Genomic DNA, 21220 nt, shown 5'->3' with positions numbered 1-21220 from the left:
CCCCAGGGGCCCAGGGGCAGCACGGGCCAGTCCACACTGCGATATGTGTGCGCACTAGGTCCGTGCAGCACAGCAGGTCTCCAGTCGTCTTGGTTAACCCTTGCCACTGGACCAAGACCTAGCTCTGTCAAGCCCATGCGGTGGATGATATGCAACGGCCACCACATGTTAAAAAAATCCACGCACAGGCATCTTCCACCCTTCAGGATGTAGTTCAGGACCTGGAATATTAGGTCCTTCATTGAAACACCTGTGAACTCATCCTTTTTTGGCGTGGAAGCAAGTCATCCTCGCTTCGAGGGATCGACTATGATGATGATGGTCGTGAGAGGCTCTATATAAATCCAAGTCCTTTTTTTTGAGACTATAATTTTTCAAAAATGAGAGGAATATTCATGATTTTATTGACAATTGAACAGCTACAAATAAAAGAAAGCAAACATCTAAAAGTTGCAAATCTGATACAAAAGCAGCATCTGTGGCGAGAATTGATAAGTTCCCTTTGTGGGGGGGGTGGTGGTGGTGCAACTTCATCACCAACAGTCAGCATCTGTGGAGAGAACAAATAAGTTCACTTTTTTTTTGGTGGGAATGCAACTTGAGCAAACCCAGTCAGCATCAGTCGCTGCGAGGAGTCCTCCCGACCTCGCCGGGTGGCGCTGCAGGCGCTAGCGTGGGAGGACCGTACCCTGAGGAGGTCCATCCATCCACCGCCGGCTCGCTCCTTGTCAGGCGGGACTTCCTGGAGACGACAGGCGGGTGGAGGGAGGGAGGGAGGGAGGCAGAAAGTAAGTGGAGGGGGCCATTTGAATAAGAGGAAACTTTCGGCGGCGGGTTGAAAGAGAAAAGTCTCGCGGAAATCAGAGGCGGAGCTGGCGATCGCCGCAGGCCTCGGGCGCCGTCACCGAGTTGAATCCTTTTATTTTATCCTCGGGATAAAATATAAGTTTAATGATTGAGCGCCGGTCGGTGTTTAGTGTTTGTGGAGGCGGGGGCAGCACCCGGGGCCGAAAGCAGGTGAAGGAGTGAGGGAGAGGGGGAGTGAGGGGAAGCGACAGGTGGGCCTGAGGGGGGCTCAGTCACTCACTCACTGACTGACAGCAGCCCGGGCTGTTTGTAAACACAAGCCCACAGTTGAGGGACGAAAGCCGACCGAGTTTGCACTGAGGATACGCCACGTCACGGAAAGTGCCGCCTGGCTCCTGGTGTCCCCAGCCGCTCCACCACACCGTGTGCACATTGATTCTGCTTTCCTTATTTGAATTTATTTTGCATTTTTTCCCTTTCTCTGCAGAATTTATTTGGCACTTTCCCCCTCTTTCTGCAGAATTTATTTTTGCATTTTCCCACCCTTCCTGCAGCCTTATCGCTTTATAAGCAATTTGGATTTTCTGTCCCAATTTTTTTAAATATTGTTCACTGCACATTCTGCCAAACTTCATCTCGTGTCGTTGTTAATGTTTTTTTTGATGAACCTTGTAACTGTCGCTTGTTAGCAACATTCCCTTTCACTTATCTAGCTTTCTTCACCTTGTAAACTTTATTATATATACAATCGGCTTGACCTGCAGAACCACTTGTTACATAACCGATTCTGCCCTAGCTGAGGTTTTTGTGCAGGATACCATTATTTGCCTTGCATACCAGGAGATTTGTCTTTCAAGGTCACTACAGAATTTTTGAAAGTTACAGTAACAAATTGAAACGAGTAGAGTTAGTTTTCTGTTCAGAAATTACAAGCTGGAATTTAGAAAAAAAAACATTGTTTCACATTTAGTTTTCCAATATGGACAAGACTGGATAGGCAGCTGTTTCCCTTTTGACATTTACTGATGCTCATTACTGTTGATTCTGTCAACATCTGGAACGAAGTAATCCACAGCGAGTTGGATTTTTTTTTCCAATTCTGAGATTCAGTGATACCTTTTCCTAAAAACTAATCAAACATGACTGCTTCAAACTGGGGCCTCATCATGAACGTAGTGAACAGTATTGTGGGAGTCAGTGTGCTCACCATGCCCTTCTGCTTTAAACAGGTGAGTGAAGATGTGCCAGGTTGCAAGTGTATCACTTATTCTACCGCAGCATGTTATGTGTTGATCACTTTACAAGTATAAAAGTGCACTGACTTTATTTTAACTAAATATGGTAACAAATACATTTCAGCTTGGCTCACTGGTGGCATGTTGTGCCTTGAGTCAGAAGGCAATGGTTTCAAGTTCCACTCCTGGATTGATACCTCATTGCAATGCTGGCTGAGTGTTGCATTGTCGAGGGTGTTGCCATTTGTTCGATCAAAACCCCATCTGCCTGTTCAAATGGGCGTAAAATAATCTATGGCACTATCCAGCGAAGAACAGGGAGTTCTTGTGTCATGGCCAATATTTATTCCTCAACCAACACCACCAAAGCAGACAAACAGGTCATTTGTCTGATTTGCTGTTTGTAGGACCTTGCTATGTGCAATTTAGTTGTTGTGTTTACTCCCAAAACAACTTTAAAAATAATTGATTGGCTGTGAAGTTTTTTGCAACATTCTGAGAACACGAAATTTATCATTCTTTCTAACTATCTTCCACTTTGCTTTCTTTGTCCCAGAATATGAGCACTAATACGTGTGTGTGTGTGTGTGTGTGTGTGTGTATATATATATAGTAACCACAAATAACTACTGTTGTTGGCATAATGTTATGCACAGTAAAAAGAGTTGTCCTGTGTATTTTCAAATGTGAAAAACATATGATCTCTCATTAGGAAGCATATAAAAAATGTTCTAACAAATATGTTTTATAAGTTAGTAGCTAATGAAAGAAAGACTTGCATTTACATAGCGCCTTTCACGACCACCGGACACCTCCAAAGCGCTTTACAGCCAATTAAGTACTTTTGGAGTGTAGTCACTGTTGTAATGTAGGAGACGTGGCAGCCAATTTGCACAGAAGCAAGTGATGTTGATTAAGGGATAAATATTGGTCAGGACACTGGGGATAACACCCTTCCTCGTCAAGTCAGATCAGTTCCCTGTTGTTCTTCGAAATAGTGCCATGGGATCTTTAATGTCTATCAGAGAGAGCAGACTTTGTTTAATGTCTCATCTGAAAGATGGCACCTCCGACAGTGCAGGCTCCCTCAGCACTGAACTGGAGTGTCAGCCTAGATTTGATTGTGCTTGAGTCCCTGGAGTTAGACTTGAATCCACAACCTTCTGGCTCAGAGGTGAGTGTACTACCCACTGAGCCACAGCTGACACTGAGGGATTCCATGATTACATTGTGGTATGTGAAATTATTCCAATAAAATATTCACTTATTATAAGTGTGAAAGCTGGCTTGTTTCCAGTTGTGTAGAATATGTAATTAATGGTACCAGTTTGCAAAGCTAACAAGAAAACTTTATTTCTGTTTCATGATTTATAATAGTACAACTTCATTACTAAAACATTTGTTGAATCTGCGGAATTGTTGAAGTTACATAATTGAAATCCTGGTTCTTTCATTACAGTTGAATCTCTTTATATTATGAAAGGTAGTTTCTACTTGTAAAAACAATATGGTTCTTATGACCAACGATTTATGTCCCAGTGCCCACTGAACCGTGGGTTTCAATTGGGCCAAGTGGGAAGACCTATAGATTTTAAAAGTTGACAGTCTATCCATCGTGCAGTGTGATAAGAGGGTCACTCCGAGGGCACATTACCCAGGGCTGCCCTTGTCTACTTCTTGTGCCCAGCTTAAGAACATTCTCACAAAACTGTGAACTAATTGCCTGTTTGTTATCTTAGCCAAGGGTAATAAGTGACCCAGGCATGAAGGGGAAGGAATCCATTTCAAAAATTGGTTATTTTTAAAAAATATTAATAGAAAATTATACCTGCAGTATTTTTGTTAAATATATGTGTATCCTGTAACAACTTAATGTACTTTACTTGGGTGTTATTACAAGGCAGCAAATGAATTGAGAGAATTAAGTTCTACACTTAATTTGTCAATTCACAGTGGAGCAGCAATTAACAAAGAAAATAGAATTTCTGAACGTTATGTCAGTGGAGTTCAAGTCTGAGCATGCTGTTTTGAAAACTGTATAGCACTCTGATCAGACTGCAATTTGAGTACTTTGCCCAGTTTTGGTGGCTGTCCGACAAGCTCTGGAGAAGGGGCCACAATCCTAACCCTTTGTGTTAGGATTGAGGCAAGAGGAAAGATTGGAGCATCTTGGGCTCTTCAGCTTTGAAAGGAGGCAAGGGAGATGGAACTCTTAAAAGGGTATGAAACATAGAAAATAGGTGCAGGAGTAGGCCATTCGGCCCTTCAAGCTTGCACCGCCATTCAATGAATTCATGGCTGAACATGCAACTTCAGTACCCCATTCCTGCTTTCTCGCTATACCCCTTGATCCCCCTAGTAGTAAGGACTACATCTAACTCCTTTTTGAATATATTTAGTGAATTGGCCTCAACAACCTTCTGTGGTAGAGAATTCCACAGGTTCACCACTCTCTGGGTGAAGAAGTTTCTCCTCATCTCGGTCCTAAATGGCTTACCCCTTATCCTTAGACTGTGACCCCTGGCTCTGGACTTCCCCAACATAGGGAACATTCTTCCTGCATCTAACCTGTCTAAACCCATCAGAATTTTAAACGTTTCTTGAGATCCCCTCTCATTCTTCTGAACTCCAGTGAATACAAGCCCAGTTGATCCAGCCTTTCTTGATATGTCAAACCCGCTATCCCGGGAATCAGTCTGGTGAACCTTCGCTGCACTCCCTCAAATAGCAAGAATGTCCTTCCTCAAGTTAGGAGACCAAAACTGTACACAATACTCCAGGTGTGGCCTCACCAAGGCCCTGTACAACTGTAGTAACACCTCCCTGCCCCTGTACTCAAATCCCCTCGCTATGAAGGCCAACATGCCATTTGCTTTCTTAACTGCCTGCTGTACCTGCATGCCAACCTTCAATGACTGATGTACCATGACACCCAGGTCTCGTTGCGCCTCCCGTTTTCCTAATCTGTCACCATTCAGATAATAGTCTGTCTCTCTGTTTTTACCACCAAAGTGGATAACCTCACATTTATCCACATTATACTTCATCTGCCATGCATTTGCCCACTCACCTAACCTATCCAAGTCACTCTGCAGCCTCATTGCATCCTCCTCGCAGCTCACACTGCCACCCAACTTAGTGTCATCTGCAAATTTGGAGATACTACATTTAATCCCCTCGTCTAAATCATTAATGTACAATGTAAACAGCTGGAGCCCCAGCACAGAACCTTGCGGTACCCCACTAGTCACTGCCTGCCATTCTGAAAAGTACCCATTTACTCCTTCCTACTCTTTGCTTCCTGTCTGCCAACCAGTTCTCAATCCACGTCAGCACACTACCCCCAATCCCATGTGCTTTAACTTTGCACATTAATCTCTTGTGTGGGACCTTGTCGAAAGCCTTCTGAAAGTCCAAATACACCACATCAACTGGTTCTCCCTTGTCCACTCTACTGGAAACATCCTCAAAAAATTCCAGAAGATTTGTCAAGCATGATTTCCCTTTCACAAATCAATGCTGACTTGGACCTATCATGTCACCTCTTTCCAAATGCGTTGCTATGACATCCTTAATAATTGATTCCAACATTTTACCAACTACCGATGTCAGGCTGACCGGTCTATAATTCCCTGTTTTCTCTCCCTCCTTTTTTTAAAAGTGGGGTTACATTGGCTACCCTCCACTCCATAGGAACTGATCCAGAGTCTATGGAATGTTGGAAAATGACACTCATTGCATCCGCTATTTCCAAGGCCACCTCCTTAAGTACTGTGGGAGATAGTAAACCGTAGAGAAAAAGCACATTGCGAGTGCTGCTTCAAGGTGGACCACAACAGTAGGGTGAGCTGTGGCTCAGTGGGTAGCACACTTGCCTCTGAGTCAGAAGATTGTGGGTTCAAGTCCCACTCCAGGAACTTGAGCACATAAATCTAAACTGATAGTCCAATGCAGTGTTGAGGGAGCGTTGCACTGTGGAGTTGCTGTCTTTCGGATGAGACGTTAAACCGAGGCCCCGTCTGCTCTCTCAGGTGAACATAAAAGATCCCATGGCATGATTTCGAAGAAGAGCAGGGGAGTTATCCCCGGTGTCCTAGCCAATATTTATCCCTCAATTAACATAACACAAAAAAACTGATTATCTGGTCATTATCACATTGCTGTTTGTGGGAGTTTGCTATGTGTAAGTTGGCTGCCACGTTTACCACATTACAACAGTGACTACACTCCAAAAGAACTTCATTGGCTGTAAAGCGCTTTGAGACGTCCGTTGGTCGTGAAAGGCGCTATATAAATTCAAGTCTTTTTTTCAAGGGGGTATGGTTCAAACTGCACTGTTGACATTCTTCACAGAGTGATCAACAATCAAATGGTCATCTGGGTAGGAAAGTCAAGGCAAAAACCTTGGAACACTTGAGACAATTCATATGGATGGTGTATAGGTTGTTCTACCTGGATCAACTAAGATGTTCTAAAAAGCTTTCCTCATCCATATTTATCTAATGATCTTGAGCAGTTTAACGGTTTGCTTAGTTCACTTGGTAACATAGAAACATAGAAACATAGAAAATAGGTGCAGGATCAGGCCATTCAGCCCTTCTAGCCTGCACCGCCATTCAATGAGTTCATGGCTGAACATGAAACTTCAGTACCCCCTTCCTGCTTTCTCGCCATACCCCTTGACCCCGAGTAGTAAGGACTTCATCTAACTCCCTTTTGAATATATTTAGTGAATTGGCCTCAACTACTTTCTGTGGTAGAGAATTCCACAGGTTCACCACTCTCTGGGTGAAGAAGTTTCTCCTCATCTCGGTCCTAAATGGCTTACCCCTTATCCTTAGACTGTGACCCCTGGTTCTGGACTTCCCCAACATTGGGAACATTCTTCCTGCATCTAACCTGTCTAAACCCGTCAGAATTTTAAAAGTTTCTATGAGATCCCCTCTCATTCTTCTGAACTCCAGTGAATACAAGCCCAGTTGATCCAGTCTTTCTTGATAGGTCAGTCCCACTCTTCTGAACTCCAGTGAATACAAGCCCAGTTGATCCAGTCTTTCTTGATAGGTCAGTCCCACCATCCCGGGAATCAGTCTGGTGAATCTTCGCTGCACTCCCTCAATAGCAAGAATGTCCTTCCTCAAGTTAGGAGACCAAAACTGTACACAATACTCCAGGTGTGGCCTCACCAAGGCTCTGTACAACTGTAGCAACACCTCCCTGCTCCTGTACTCAAATCCCCTCGCTATGAAGGCCAACATGCCATTTGCTTTCTTAACCGCCTGCTGTACCTGCATGCCAACCTTCAATGACTGATGTACCATGACACCCAGGTCTCGTTGCACCTTCCCTTTTCCTAATCTGTCACCATTCAGATAATAGTCTTTCTCTCTGTTTTTACCACCAAAGTTTACCTCACATTTATCCACATTATACTTTATCTGCCATTCATTTGCCCACTCACCTAACCTATCCAAGTCACTCTGCAGCCTCATAGCAGCCTCATAGCATCCTCCTCGCAGCTCACACTGCCACCCAACTTAGTGTCATCCGCAAATTTGGAGATACTACATTTAATGCCCTCGTCTAAATCATTAATGTACAATGTAAACAGCTGGAGCCCCAGCACAGAACCTTGCGGTACCCCACTAGTCACTGCCTGCCATTCTGAAAAGTACCCATTTACTCCTACTCGTTGCTTCCTGTCTGACAACCAGTTCTCAATCCACGTCAGCACACTACCCCCAATCCCATGTGCTTTAACTTTGCACATTAATCTCTTGTGTGGGACCTTGTCGAAAGCCTTCTGAAAGTCCAAATATACCACATCAACTGGTTCTCCTTTGTCCACTTTACTGGAAACATCCTCAAAAAATTCCAGAAGATTTGTCAAGCATGATTTCCCTTTCACAAATCCATGCTGACTTGGACCTATCATGTCACCATTTTCCAAATGCGCTGCTATGACATCCTTAATAGTTGATTCCATCATTTTACCCACTACTGAGGTCAGGCTGACCGGTCTATAATTCCCTGTTTTCTCTCTCCCTCCTTTTTTAAGCACTCATTACTGAGTCAGAAGGCTGTGGGTTCAAGTTCCGCTCCAGGATTTGATGACCACATCTAAACAAACATTTCATTGTAGTACCGAGGGAGTGCAGCATTGTAGAAAGTGACACCCTTCAAATGAGATGTTTAACTGCGGCAAACCTCTGTCTGTTTCGGTGGTTCGCTTGAGTGTTAAAGATCTCAAGGCACTATTTGGAAAAAGAGCAGGAAGTTCTCTGGTATCCTGGCTGATATTCTCCCCTCTACCAGCACCACGTTCAATGGTTATTTATCCCATTGCTTTTTGTGGGAGATAGCTGTGCACAAAAAAGGGTCCTATATTCACGTACCAGTAACACAGTGACTGCACTTCAAAGCAATTCATTGTGTGTGAAGTGCTTTGGGATGTTTCTGAGAGGCATGATATGGTGCTATATAAATGTAAGTTTCTTCTTTACCTTAGCCAGGAGATTAGCTTATAGCCTTACAAACACTCCTTGCTATCAGTAATAAAATTGAAACTAGAGATTCGAAACAGCTTCTCAAGGAAGGAATCTGAGGGTTCAATAGTTATAAATGGCCTCTTTCTCACATTTTGACATGATCTGAATCCCTGAATTAGATTGGAAGCTTGAAGCTACTCCCTAGTATATTGTTTATCATAGATGCAGCTTCAATTTGATGTTTTATCTCCCCTTTGTGCTGCCAGTGTGGCTGCAAGCTGTCAGTGTCCTGTGTGTCTTCATATGTGATGGCTATAATCACACAGTGCATTAAAGATATGATCCCACCAGCACAGATTTATCAAGAAATAATCCAAAGTTAATAATCAGAGAAATTCTGTGCGTAGTCTGTATTGTTTTGTGAATAAAGGCTCTCTGGGAATATAATCAAGGGGTTCCAATAACATAAACTGCTCTCACAGTTTATATGCTCAGATCATGTTACAGTCCACTATCACACACAGCCATCTTTTATATTCTTAATGGATACAGGTTTGTTGCCATTAGGGTTGTATCTTACCTTACTGACAGCATTTTTTTTGTTAGCGCTGGTATATCACAGACATCGTTCCTGTTGTCCTGCCATCTGGCTTCAGCTCACATGACAAAAAGAGGGCATTTTAGTGAAAAATAATCCATGTTCTCCCGTGTCCAAAAAAAACTACATTGCGACTGGAAAGTGTGATGCTAACATAATTTCTGTTTTGTTATACATAGTCTATTTCAAAAGCAACAATCTAATGCTCGGTATTCAAAAGGATTACATTTTGATTGTCCATAATCCTTTCTAGCCTATAGTTTCCTGTCGACTTTTAGCCCATTTATGACACGCATTTTCCCTATGCAGACTATTTTAGTACCTGCTTTGAAGATATCTCCATTATAATTGTGGATAAGCAGAAAGGTCATTAGCGCCTTTGTTTGTGTCCAGCTGAGCAAAGTTATATTGGAGTCAGAAATTGATGCATCGTAGTGACTTTTACATTTTTACAATTTCAGTAGAGGGAGGGGATGCAGGGACATGACCATCCCCTGCTTACTTTGAGGCCGGACGATTTTGTACGTCAGGACTCGGCCAAAACTGACTGCAAATAATTTGCCCTGCACTGGAAGGTGCCAGCGTGGCTGTGTTGTGCTGAGTCGGCCAAATCTGGACTTCAACCTCCCTCACAACCCCCATTCTGTGACTTTGGCTTCTCCCCTGAATTTGCACAAATCTAAAAGCCAGCACGATGCTTAGTATAATTCACTTGCATTTGTAGTTGTGCAAGAAAATTTGCAGGGGCTGATTTTTCCTGTGTGCCTCCCACTTCCCTCTCCCATCCAGTCCCAGGAGTACAAACATAATCTAGTCCATTAACAAGGCGTTGGGGCACCCCAGGCATCGGCCTGTAGCCTGGCTGTGCCAGACCTGTGAAGTTCAGTGCAGATGCAGATCTGAGAGGCCTGCAGTGTAGGCCTTGAGGTATTGTGGCTGCTGTTGTAGAGCGCAAGACTTGCAAGATCCAATGACTAAGTTTAAAAATGTGGGCTCCTCTTTGGCTTGCTGTTGGACTTACTCATACACAAAGGACTGAGTAATAGCTTCTGGGGCAAGCCCAACATAGCATTTTGACTGCCCCTGCCTCTTGGTGTCTCATGGCTGCAGGTTCGGGGGGGAAAAAAACAGAATGTCAGGAACGCCCTCTTTAGAATTTCTACATTAGGTCTGTGCCCATTGGAGGTTTATGCTGTGCACCAGTTTGCCAGGGAATCCCTGGAAAACATGGAACGACATAAAGGGGTGGAGATGTGGCGTAACTTGTCTTTGCCTCCTTTTTCTCTCACATTTGCACCCAAGGGGGTAAAGGTCAGGAAAATCAGCCCCATCGACTTTAAAGCAGCAATTTTTTAAATTGTAGTAAATAAGGAATGACCAAAATAACTTAAATGGATTGTACAATTATCTTGATTTTAAATGCATTTTTTTCAGAAATTAAAATCGAAGTCTTGGTGAATTGAATTCAAAGTCATTTTTAATTCTCACATTCTAGTCTGAGGCGTATAACATAGCTCCATCAAATACTGATTCTGTTGGTTAACACTGTTTGGGTCTGGTTCAGAATCATTTCAGAACAAGTCACACACCACAGATAGTTTCACTAGACTGAATTATTGATGGGTACTTTAAAATTGCTAATGCACATACTGTAGGATCAATTCTTTTGTGGTCCATAACCTTGCTGGTGCTTCTTCCAAATTACAATGGATATCTTATTTCCTGATTTTTTTTTTTTACCCTACAGTGTGGAATTGCCTTGGGTGTTGTCCTGCTCCTCTTCTGTTCCTGGATGACTCACCAGTCCTGCATGTTCCTGGTGAAAGCAGCGAATACCAGCAAGCGTAGGACATACCCGGGCCTTGGTAAGAAACGTTGCATTAGTGCTAATAGCAGAGGCTCGGTTTCTAAATCTAGAAATTAAACCTCTGCATCACTGTACCACATATACTAAAATACAGCAACTTCAGATACTGCTTCCTCTCCTGTATGTTGCCCAACTGGCCATTTATCACCTGTGTGCCCAGAAACTGAGTATCAGCCACCTATTTTGCTACAAGAAGCATCATAGCTGAGCCCAATCCTATCTTCAGTTGATGCTCATTCACATGAACTTCAGGGGTCACTGAACCACACTATCAGCTTGACTCAGTGCAGGATAATAATTGCAAGGAGGGGGTGGTGCAGTAAGAAAGCTTCTGCAATTATCTCCATTTTACAATTCTATTCTAATATTAACCTTTCGAAAGTTACAAAAACAGGTAACCTAACACCTCGGGCAGTATTGTGTCTTTTAATAACCTGTTAATGAGTTCAAATATTAGAATTACCTCTCATTTGAATTCAACTGCTAGAAGATGTTATGTTTGTTCCTGATGGGCATTGGATTGTTTGAGAATTTTATTGCATCCTCCTTAATATTTCCTGCTCTAGTCCTAGTTTTCTCTCTTCATAACTAAATGCTCTCATCCCCGGTATGGTCTTAGTGCAGCATAGATTTACTTTCTCCACAGCTCCATATTCTTGCTATAATGAAGTGACCAATCTACATAAAATCACAGCTTGCATTTATAGGGCAACTTTAACGCAATAAAATGTCCCAAGGCATTTCACATAGGAGAGTGCAGAGACGGAATTGAGGAGTTCGGAGAAATGAAAAGGGCAGGAAGAGAAGTGGCGGGGGAGCTTTGGAGAGGTGACCATGGTGCTCAGTGGAGACAATGTATTTGAGGACCTTGAAGAGGAAATGGGGTTTAGATATGGGATGGCTGTTGGAAAGGATGAAGAGTTCACTAATAGTTTTGTGACAAAGGGGTGATGACAACTGTTTTGAAGGGAGTGGGAAACGGTGCCGATTGTAAAGAGAGCCATTTGTGATGGTGAACACTGGGACAACGAAAGGGCAGGTTTTGGAAGGGTGTGTGTGGGAGGGAGGGAGTGGAGAGTGGGTGGAAGTGGAGAGTGGGTGGAAGTGGAGAGTGGGTGGAAGTGGAGAGTGGGTGGAAGTGGAGAGTGGGTGGAAGTGGAGAGTGGGTGGAAGTGGAGAGTGGGTGGAAGTGGAGAGTGGGTGGAAGTAGAGAGTGGGAGTTGGGTCGCTGGTAAGGACCTAGAAGTGGAAAATGGGGGAGAAGTTACAAAACAGTTATCATGTTGGTGCTGGGGTTAGCTGGTGATCAAAGATGGCCTCTTCAAAGTTCAGAACCCCAGGGGTGGCAAAGCCACGGCAGGGTTGAGGGCTTGGGGAGTTTATGCACAAGTTGAGATTAAGTGAGGGTGATGAGCAAAGCTAAAGAAGATGGGATAGGGGAAGTTCAGGTGAAATCACCATGGATGAGAAGTTGCTGGGTGCGTAGGTTAATGGAGGAGAATAGGGAATTAGTGAAGAAATCACAATGGGGCTTGGGAAAAGAATAGTAAATGAGGACTTTAAAGGAGAGGGAGGTGGGGTGGAAATTTAACGCACTCCACTGTAACCTAGCCAATGTCTTGTACAGATTTTCATCAGGTCATGTATATAAAACCCAGAATCCTGTTTGCCATTTTCATGACTTTTTCCACCTGCAACCCTACTTCTAAAGATCAGTGTATATTCTTTTAGGGAAGGTAATTCCTTAGGGCCATATCATCACTAATAGATATTTACCCATAGAGTTCTTCTTGATACTGTAATAATTTCCTTTCGACTAAGCACTTCGATTCTCTGTTGTTACACTTCATTGAGAATTTTACCATTTAGGTTATTATATTGCTAGTGATATTTATGATGTTGACTGAAGTGTCTGCTGTTGCCTTCTGCATCTTTAATATAAAAAATCATGCCACGGTAGGTGGCATCTCTTGTTGAGCTTTTGAGAGGAGGTTAGAATTTTCAGCACAATGTGTGACCGATGGACCGATTTTCTCTCCTTCCCTGTTGTCTTTTTAAAAAGTAGTAACTTCTTAATTCATGAATTGACCATTATGTCAGTCTGTTCCTGATGTAACCGGAAGTGTCATTGCAGCTGAATACAATATGGTGAGTACTTTGCCAACATATTAAGTGTCCTGATATCATAAAGAAGCGATCATTCTTGTATTACTGTACTCAAGATGGCTGACTTGGCAATGGAATTTTTACTGCAATTCTGCTGACGTGTTTAATATCTAATTCCAATCTTAATGGGTATTTCAATGTTTTGGAATTTATTAAAGCACTGTTCTTTGAAGGGAAAGGAATTCTTTAGGGAAGTATCATCGCTAATAGATATTTGTCCATGGAGTTCTTCATCTTGGTCTTGCAATAATTATTTTAAACAAACTTTAAAAAAATGATTTGAGACCAGGAGCAACTATTATGGGTAAGTACCTGTTAGTGATTATTCATCCTTGTGGAATTACCTTCTCCATTAAATGGTATTTAGTGCTTCAGTGCCTCATACCAAAATTTGGCAATTTTAGAAAGCTGACTTTAATAGAAAATGTCACAAAGCTTGATCCTGCTCTTCAGGGATTTGTATATGTTTTAAAATTCTTTCACTTCTTCAGTCCCAATTACTCTAAGCATTTTATACTGAAATGTAATGAAAAAATAAATTCAAATCTAATCCAAGTGCTTGGTACTGTTGTGTTTTCTAATCAGTTGATTTTTAATTTTTAGCTTTCCATGCCTACGGAAAAACAGGCAAAATGCTGGTTGAAACCAGGTAAGCTGAAATGTCACAATTCAAGATTATTTTATAAGCAGTGATACTCTTTCATTAAGCATACTTGAACCACAGTTAAAAGCTGTCAAAATTAAAATTTAGATAACATGCCATACCACACTTTCCCAGCAGTAGTTGAATTTAACACTGAACCAAAGAGATGATTGTCACACCAGTCCTCAGCCTGCACTAATTTTCTCTTTAAATAAGGCCTGTTATTACTCCAGATCAGAACTGAGAACATCGCAAATATGGCTTATGTCATTGTGGGGCTCAAACCTATGATTACTAAAAACCTTGTAATTCTGAAGTATCCAGTCTATGCAGTTTGTGATAGAGAAAAGGGACTAGGGTATACAGATTTTTGCTATGGCACTATCCATCTGTATGTAAATGCTGATCACGTCTTCTTGGTAAACTGTAACTTGGGTGACCTAATGCCATTGTGAGTTAGCTCACTGGCTGGGATCTGGGTTAAAATTACATTCGGATTGATAGGATGAAAGATATTCTGTTCAACAGCATGGGTCCTATGTGAAATGAGTGAAGCCAGGCGCAGCCTTGTTCTATATGGGTATGGGCTCCCAGCTCAAATTGGGCATAAAATTCAGAGATTATAAGGATTGTTGGCATGGAAACTGTATTGGTTCGGTGGGGGCGTGCTGTTTAGATTGGGGCTACTACAGCAAAGCATTGGGGAAGACTGGAGCGAGATTTACTGTATTTAACTGTACAGTAACTAACAAGGGAATGCTTGCTTTTGACACTGCATGCCTGAAGTGAGAACCTTCCATTTCCCACAGCTAACATAAATTTAACACATCATTATTTTAATAAAACCTTGAACCTACTGTCATCAGATTTTAAACCTAGTTCATGAGTAGTTTCCTCCCATTTGGTCAGACCTCTGGATCTTTTAAATAATGGGCATAGTTCAATCTGGCATTTTTCCCTACAAGAAGGGATGACAGTTGATTGTCTTAAAATCACTTTTCACCGATCTTAAGCATTGTTGTATTTTCCTTCAATAAATGGACATATTCTATATTTCCTCATGGATAAAAAAAATGTATTCTCCGTAACTTGACAGCCTCCTGTTTGGAATTTCATCAAACGTGTTGAGTAATTTACTGTCGCCGTTCTGTGTGCTACTTTTAAAAATGGACATACTGGAAACTTTCAGGACATCGGACCACTTCTTTCTAGTTCATTTTTAAAATGATGTGTAATAACTGTACCAATAAATTATTGTAGGTCTTGCTAGTTTATTATTTGTAAGGTGTTTCATAAAAGATTCATGCATTCATTATTGTGGCTGACGTCTTCAGTAATCTTATTGTTTACAATCCTTCATGCTTAGTTTTAAGGACAGTTTAAGGTTTTTCCAGAATGTTACCATTATGTTCTGGACTTCTTGAATTGATGTTTGACAGGAGCTCAAGAAGATTCTCAAGTAGAATGCACTTAAAGAAGGTGGAGTCCTGTAGAATTAGTGTGCAGATTTTGGGTTTGATACGGAGTTGGATGCATTGTGACAGACAGTATAGATGGTAGTGGTTCAGTATGCACAGTAGTCAATGATATTGAGAGGGCAAGGATCTTGAATGAGAAATATTGATAATCGGGCAGAACCAGATGCGATGGGGGAATGGGCTTGTATCTGACATTGGTCTTTTAATATGGATAAAAGTAGCATAATGCACTTGGATAGGGGAAACTCCATGCAGGGTTTTATGCTCAAGGCTGCTGAGTGGGAGAAGGACCTGGATGTTACAATGCATTGAAGCCCCCTGACCAATGCCACAAGGCAATTGCAAAAGCAAATAGGGTGTTAGGATGTATTATCAAGACAATGAAATATAAATCAAGAAATATTATTCTTGCTCTGTAAAATGTCTTGGGCAGGTTAGATAGAATGCTCTGGTCCCTTCATATGGTAATGATATATAGGCTCTGAAAAAGATGCAGAGAAGAACCAGTAGACTGATTCCTAGTTTAAGGACTCTGTTGCCACGATAGGTCTAGAGAGGCTGGGGCTTTTTATTCTAGATTAGCATAGACTTTAGGGAGATTCGATTAAAGTCTCTCTCCAACTGGATAGTCTATTTGAGCTAACTAGGTTAGGGAGGATCAGAGGATAGAAGTGTAAGTTACATAAGCATAGAGCTAGATTAGATGTTAGGAGGGACTTTGTGCAGAGATGCCAACCTCTGGAACAAGTTGTTGGCACGTCCAGCAAGTCCGGACTCTCTGGGAGAGTTCAACAACAAAACTTACAGAGCCGTTAATTTAGAAAACCGTCCCAAGGCGGTTCACAAAAGCGCAATCAGACAAAAATTGACATATTTGGAGTGGTGACTAAAAGCTTGATAAAAGAGGTAAGTTTGAAGGAAAGAGGCGCGGAGGGATTTAGGGAGGGAATTCCAGAGTTTAGCGGCTACATGGCTGAAGGCACAGCCGCCAATGAGGGGGCGAAGGGTTAGGGGAATGCTCAAGGTGCCAGATTTGCAGGAATGCAGAGTTCTCGTAGGGTTGTAAGGCTGGAGGAAGTTAGAGATAGGGAGGGGCCATGAAGGTATTTAAACACGAGGATGAAAATTTTTAATTGGAAACCAATGTAGTTCACGAGCACAGGGGTGATAAGTGAGTGGGATTTAGTGAGGGTTGGGATACGGTCAGCAGGGTCTTGGATGAGCTCAAATTTATGGAGGGTGGAGGATGGGAGACCGGCCAGGAGAGCATTGGAATAGTTCGTGAAAGTGGCCAACATAATTCATATGGAACATAGGTTGGTCATTGCGGGATGTGCTACCCAGTCACTGTCGTCTCCTGGAACTTGTTTAATTGCTTTCAGGGGTTGGAGGGAAATTTTCCAGAGTTTTTTTTCCTACGTTGGCCTAAGTTTTTTTTTCTTTTTTAAAAAAAAATCTTTCCTGGGGAAGTACTGTGTAGAAGGTAGACCATGCCAATATAGGGAAGGCTTGCTGGACCCGTTGGTCTGTACTTTTCGTATGTTTGTATTAAAACCTGGAAGAAGTGCAAGCTGCCTACTTTACTAACAGCAGTAACCTGCATCTCATGCAGCATCTTTAAACTTAAAAATTGTCCCAAGGTGCTCTACAGAGGGGAATGGGAAAAAATGGAATAAAGGAATAGATTACAAAAGCACATAGGATCTAACGAGCTCTGATCTTGGACTGATAAGGGTTAACACTTGTATCCTATTAGAACTCTGATCACATTACTCCAGAGGTCGTTTACAATTTAAACTGTAATATTTCAGTCTTGACATCTAATCCATGCAGCCGAATAATTGTAGGGCACTGTTCTTCACTAATTATAGACTTCCTTTCTTCAGTAATTAGGGTGTAATTGACTCAGGCTGAAAGGACAGGTCTCTACTGCTTGGCATCTTTTTTGTATCTTCAGTTGAAATACAGCATTGTGAAATCTTAGAGACTTCCAAAAAAACTTAGTGTTTCAAATTGTGTTTTATAACTGTGTTTAGGCTGCTGTTACATTGCCACATTTCCATTGATGCAAAGCAATATAACATGAAAGTTAGATTGATGACTTGACTTCTTAGTGTATTTTGCCCCGATAAATGAAATCGCCTCCATTGGGTGACTTTACACTCCTCTGGCTTTGCACTGGTGCAGTATAATTCAGGGCTGATGTGAATCTGCTTCTAAAAAAAGTCCAGAGACTCTGGAATGTTTCTAAACTGTAGCAGAGTCTTTTTGATGATCCAAGAGTGGCAGCTCTCACCTGCACCCTCAGAAGCTGATTTTCCTCTTCTACTTAGAGAGCAAAGTTTTGCACATGTCTGCAAATGGACATGCACAGAGCTTGCACTTGGTTGAGCTGAGTGTTGAGACCCAAAGGTGGGCAGGCTGCAGTATAACTTTGGCCTGTACGTCTGTATTGCAATCCACACTCTAAATTTAGACTACTGATTAATCACGGAGTGTTTCTGTGTAATTAATATCCGTGTATTTCAGGATAATCTTTCCTTTTACAATAGGATTTGCCAGCTTACTTGTCAGTTTTCTTCCCAAAAAGGGCAGTGGTGAGACACAAGCAGTGTGAGAGAGTGACAGTTAAGTCCAATCTGCTGTATCTTACTCAATTTATGACTGCTGAAGACTCCAGACCATTCAGTGTTCATGTGGATGTTCTTAAGGCTATTATAAGGTCTGCTGTATGAATTTTCTATGTTGCAGCATCTGCAACTAAAATGCTGCCTAGCCGGTTTTGAATTCCCTGGCAGATGCACTATTATAACCACATGATGCGAGGGTACAACAGAGGTATACAAAAAAATGCTGTATCATTTGAGAAGAGGCTGCTTTTGATTCAAATTGATGCTCTCAGCGGTGACATGATTGACCCTGTATAGTAAAGAAATTATTTCAGATCTCAAATTAATCATTAAACATTAATCAGCAGACAAAGTCAAATTAAAATATTAATTATAAAATCATAACTCCCTGGTTGTAACTATAGCTGCTACCGAAATTTAAGTAGCTACCGAAATGCTGGTATAAATATTTTTATTTAGTCATTTTATCTTTGTCACTTTTTCTCTTTCTTTCTCTTCTCAATTCTGTCTTTTTTTTAGCTTGGCTTCATCCTTTTCATAGCCCTATCCTGTTTTTTCTTGATCATTCTTGCTTCTTACAAAGCCATCTTTAACCCACGATACCCATTAACCTTCCTACAGCTGTATCTTGTTCACGTGAAACGTACTCTTTAGCACAAGAAAGCAGAATCACAAAAGAAGGAAATATTTTATTACATTTTCACCTCACTACCATGATGCAAGATAGAACTTGCTGATAGGCAAACTACTTGCAAGCCACAGGGTACCAAATTACAACACTTGGTGGCTTACATAATGGTAAAATGATGAGTCCCGTCAAGCACTTTATTTATTTATTCCATGAATGTATGTGTATTTTTCTTTGCATGTTTAGGATCAGCCATACCAGAGTACTTTGCTACCAAAACAGCTCTTGGCTGATGGGGCATATAAAACAGGTGGGGAGGATTTAAACTGAGAAGCAGGGGTGATGGAATAACCGCGTGGATCAATTATTAGTAAAGACTCTTGTGATTATAGCAAGGAGGGCAAGAGATTAACTAAGATATATTTATATGAATGTCAGGACCACTGGAAATAAAATGGCCGAGAGCAAACTGAAGCCACGCGTAGACAGCGGAAGGAGCGCGCGGCAACCCAGGCCCCCCCATCCAGCCACCCGTTCCTTCAACCACTCTGCCTCACCTGTGACAGAGACTGTAGGTCCCGCATTGGACTTCAGTCACCTGAGAACTCATTTTTAGTGTGGAAGCAAGTCATAATCCACTCCGAGGGACTGCCAGAGAGAGAGAGAGAGAGAGAGAGAGAGAAAGAGAAATGGGGATCTTATCATCTGAGGGACTGCCTAAGAGAAGAAGTATTGATAATGTAGGAATTACTGAAACTTAACTAAAGGAAGGGGATGTGTGGGGAACAAATTCTCATCCTCTCCTTGGAGCTAAATTTCAAGGTGCTTCAGGAAGGATAGAGAAGGAAATAAAGGGGGTGAGGTGGCAGTGTTCATCAGGGACGGTTTATACATTGTTGAAAGGAAGGAATGAACTGGGAATTGACATGGAGTGTCTGGGTGGATCTGAAAGATAGAAAGTAGTGGTAGGAATATGCTATATAGGCTACCACAAAATAATATCGAGGTGGATGTCCTCATAGCCTCTGGGAGGTCATAAAATTGTTAGTGGTAAGACCTCAGATGTAATGATGATAGATTTAAATTTTCCTGACTATGACATTGGGACAATCTGTATCCACGAAGGAGTTTATTGAAGTACTTGAAGAACCTTCGTAAATAGCAGGTGAAGGAACCCACAAGGAAGCAGGCAAAACTAAATGTGCAGGAAACTATAGACCAGCTAGCCTAACATCTGTGGTTGGGAAAATGTTGGAGTGCATTATTAAAGAAGTAGTATGCTTTGGAAAAGCATAATTCGGTCAGGCAGAGTCAGCATGGATTTATGAAGGGGAAGTCATGCTTGACAAATTTGCTGGAATTCTTTGAGGATGTAATGAACAGGGTGGATAAAGGGGAACCAGTGGATGTGATGTATTTGGACTTCCAGAAGGCATTTGACAAGGTGCCACATAAAAGGTTACTGCACAAGATACAAGTTCACAGGGTTGGGGGTAATATATTAGCATGGATAGAGGATTGGCTAACAAACAGAAAAGAGAGAGCCAGGATAAATGGTTCATTCTCTGGTTGGCAATCAGTAACTGGTAGGATGCCACAGGGATGAGTGCTGGGACCCCAACTATTTACAATCTATATTAACGACTTGGAAGAAGGGAGCAAGTGTAACACAGCCAAGTTTCCTGACAATACAAAGATGAGAGGAAAAGCAATGTGTGAAGAGGACACAGAAAATCTGCAAAAGGATATTGACAGGCTAAGTGAGTGGGCAAAAATTTGGCAGATGGAGTATAATGTTGGAAAGTGTGAGGTCATGCACTTTTGCAGAAAAAAATTAAAGAGTAAGTTATTTTTTAAATGGAGAAAGATTGCAAAGTGCTGCAGTACAGCGGGACCTGGGGGTACTTGTGCATGAAACACAAAAGATTAGTATGCAAGTACAGCAAGTGATCAGGAAGACCAATGGAATATTGACCTTTATTGCAAAGGGGATGGAGTATAAAAGCAGGGAAGTCTTGCTACAGTTATACAGGGTATTGGTGAGGCCACACCTGGAATACTGCATGCAGTTTTGGTTTCCATATTTATGAAAGGATATACTTGCTTTGGAAGCAGTTCAGAGAAGGTTCACTAGTTTGATTCCAGAGATGAGCAGGTTGACCTATGAGGAAAGGTAGGTTGGGCCTCTACTCATTGGAATTCAAAATATTGAGGGGTGATCTTATCAAAACACATAAGATTATGAGAGGGCTTAACCAGGTGGATGCAGAGAAAATGTTTCCACTGATGGGGGAGACTAGAAGTAGGGGGCATAATCTTAGAATAAGGGGCCGTCCATTTAAAACTGAGACGAGAAATTTCTTCTGAGGGTTGTAAATCTGTGGAATTCGCTGCCTCAGAGAGCTGTGGAAGCTGGGACATTGAATACATTTAAGACAGAGATGGACAGTTTCTTAACCGAAAAGGAAATAAGGGGTTATGGGGAGCGGGCGGGGAAGTGAACCCGAGTCCATGATCGGTTCAGCCAAAATCGCATAAAATGGCGGAGCAAGCTCGAGGGGCCGTATAGCCTACTACTGCTATTTCTTATGTTCTTATGTTTCTCCCTGCTAATTATGAGCCAAGTTGAAGTAAGGGAATATTTGGGGTCCAGTGATCATAATGTTGTTGATCTTAAAAC

General features: G+C 41.9%; 1 protein-coding gene across 1 annotated transcript in view; it reads left to right on the top strand.

Annotated features, from left to right (window-relative positions):
• Window positions 1–793: 793 nt before the first annotated feature.
• slc38a10 (solute carrier family 38 member 10) overlaps window positions 794–21220 on the top strand; it is a 128903-nt gene continuing 108476 nt past the window's right edge. The window contains exons 1-3 of the mRNA XM_070857694.1: window positions 794–2036; window positions 10876–10993; window positions 13765–13810. Coding sequence (XP_070713795.1) covers window positions 1947–2036; window positions 10876–10993; window positions 13765–13810 — 254 coding nt within the window. The 5' untranslated portion in view covers window positions 794–1946. The remainder of the gene's footprint in view (window positions 2037–10875; window positions 10994–13764; window positions 13811–21220) is intronic.

This window comes from Pristiophorus japonicus, chromosome 16 (assembly GCF_044704955.1).
Source record: "Pristiophorus japonicus isolate sPriJap1 chromosome 16, sPriJap1.hap1, whole genome shotgun sequence".
NCBI classification, from domain to species: Eukaryota; Metazoa; Chordata; class Chondrichthyes; family Pristiophoridae; genus Pristiophorus; species Pristiophorus japonicus.
Note: the sequence above shows the minus strand (reverse complement) of the source record. Positions and strands in the feature narration are given on the sequence as shown.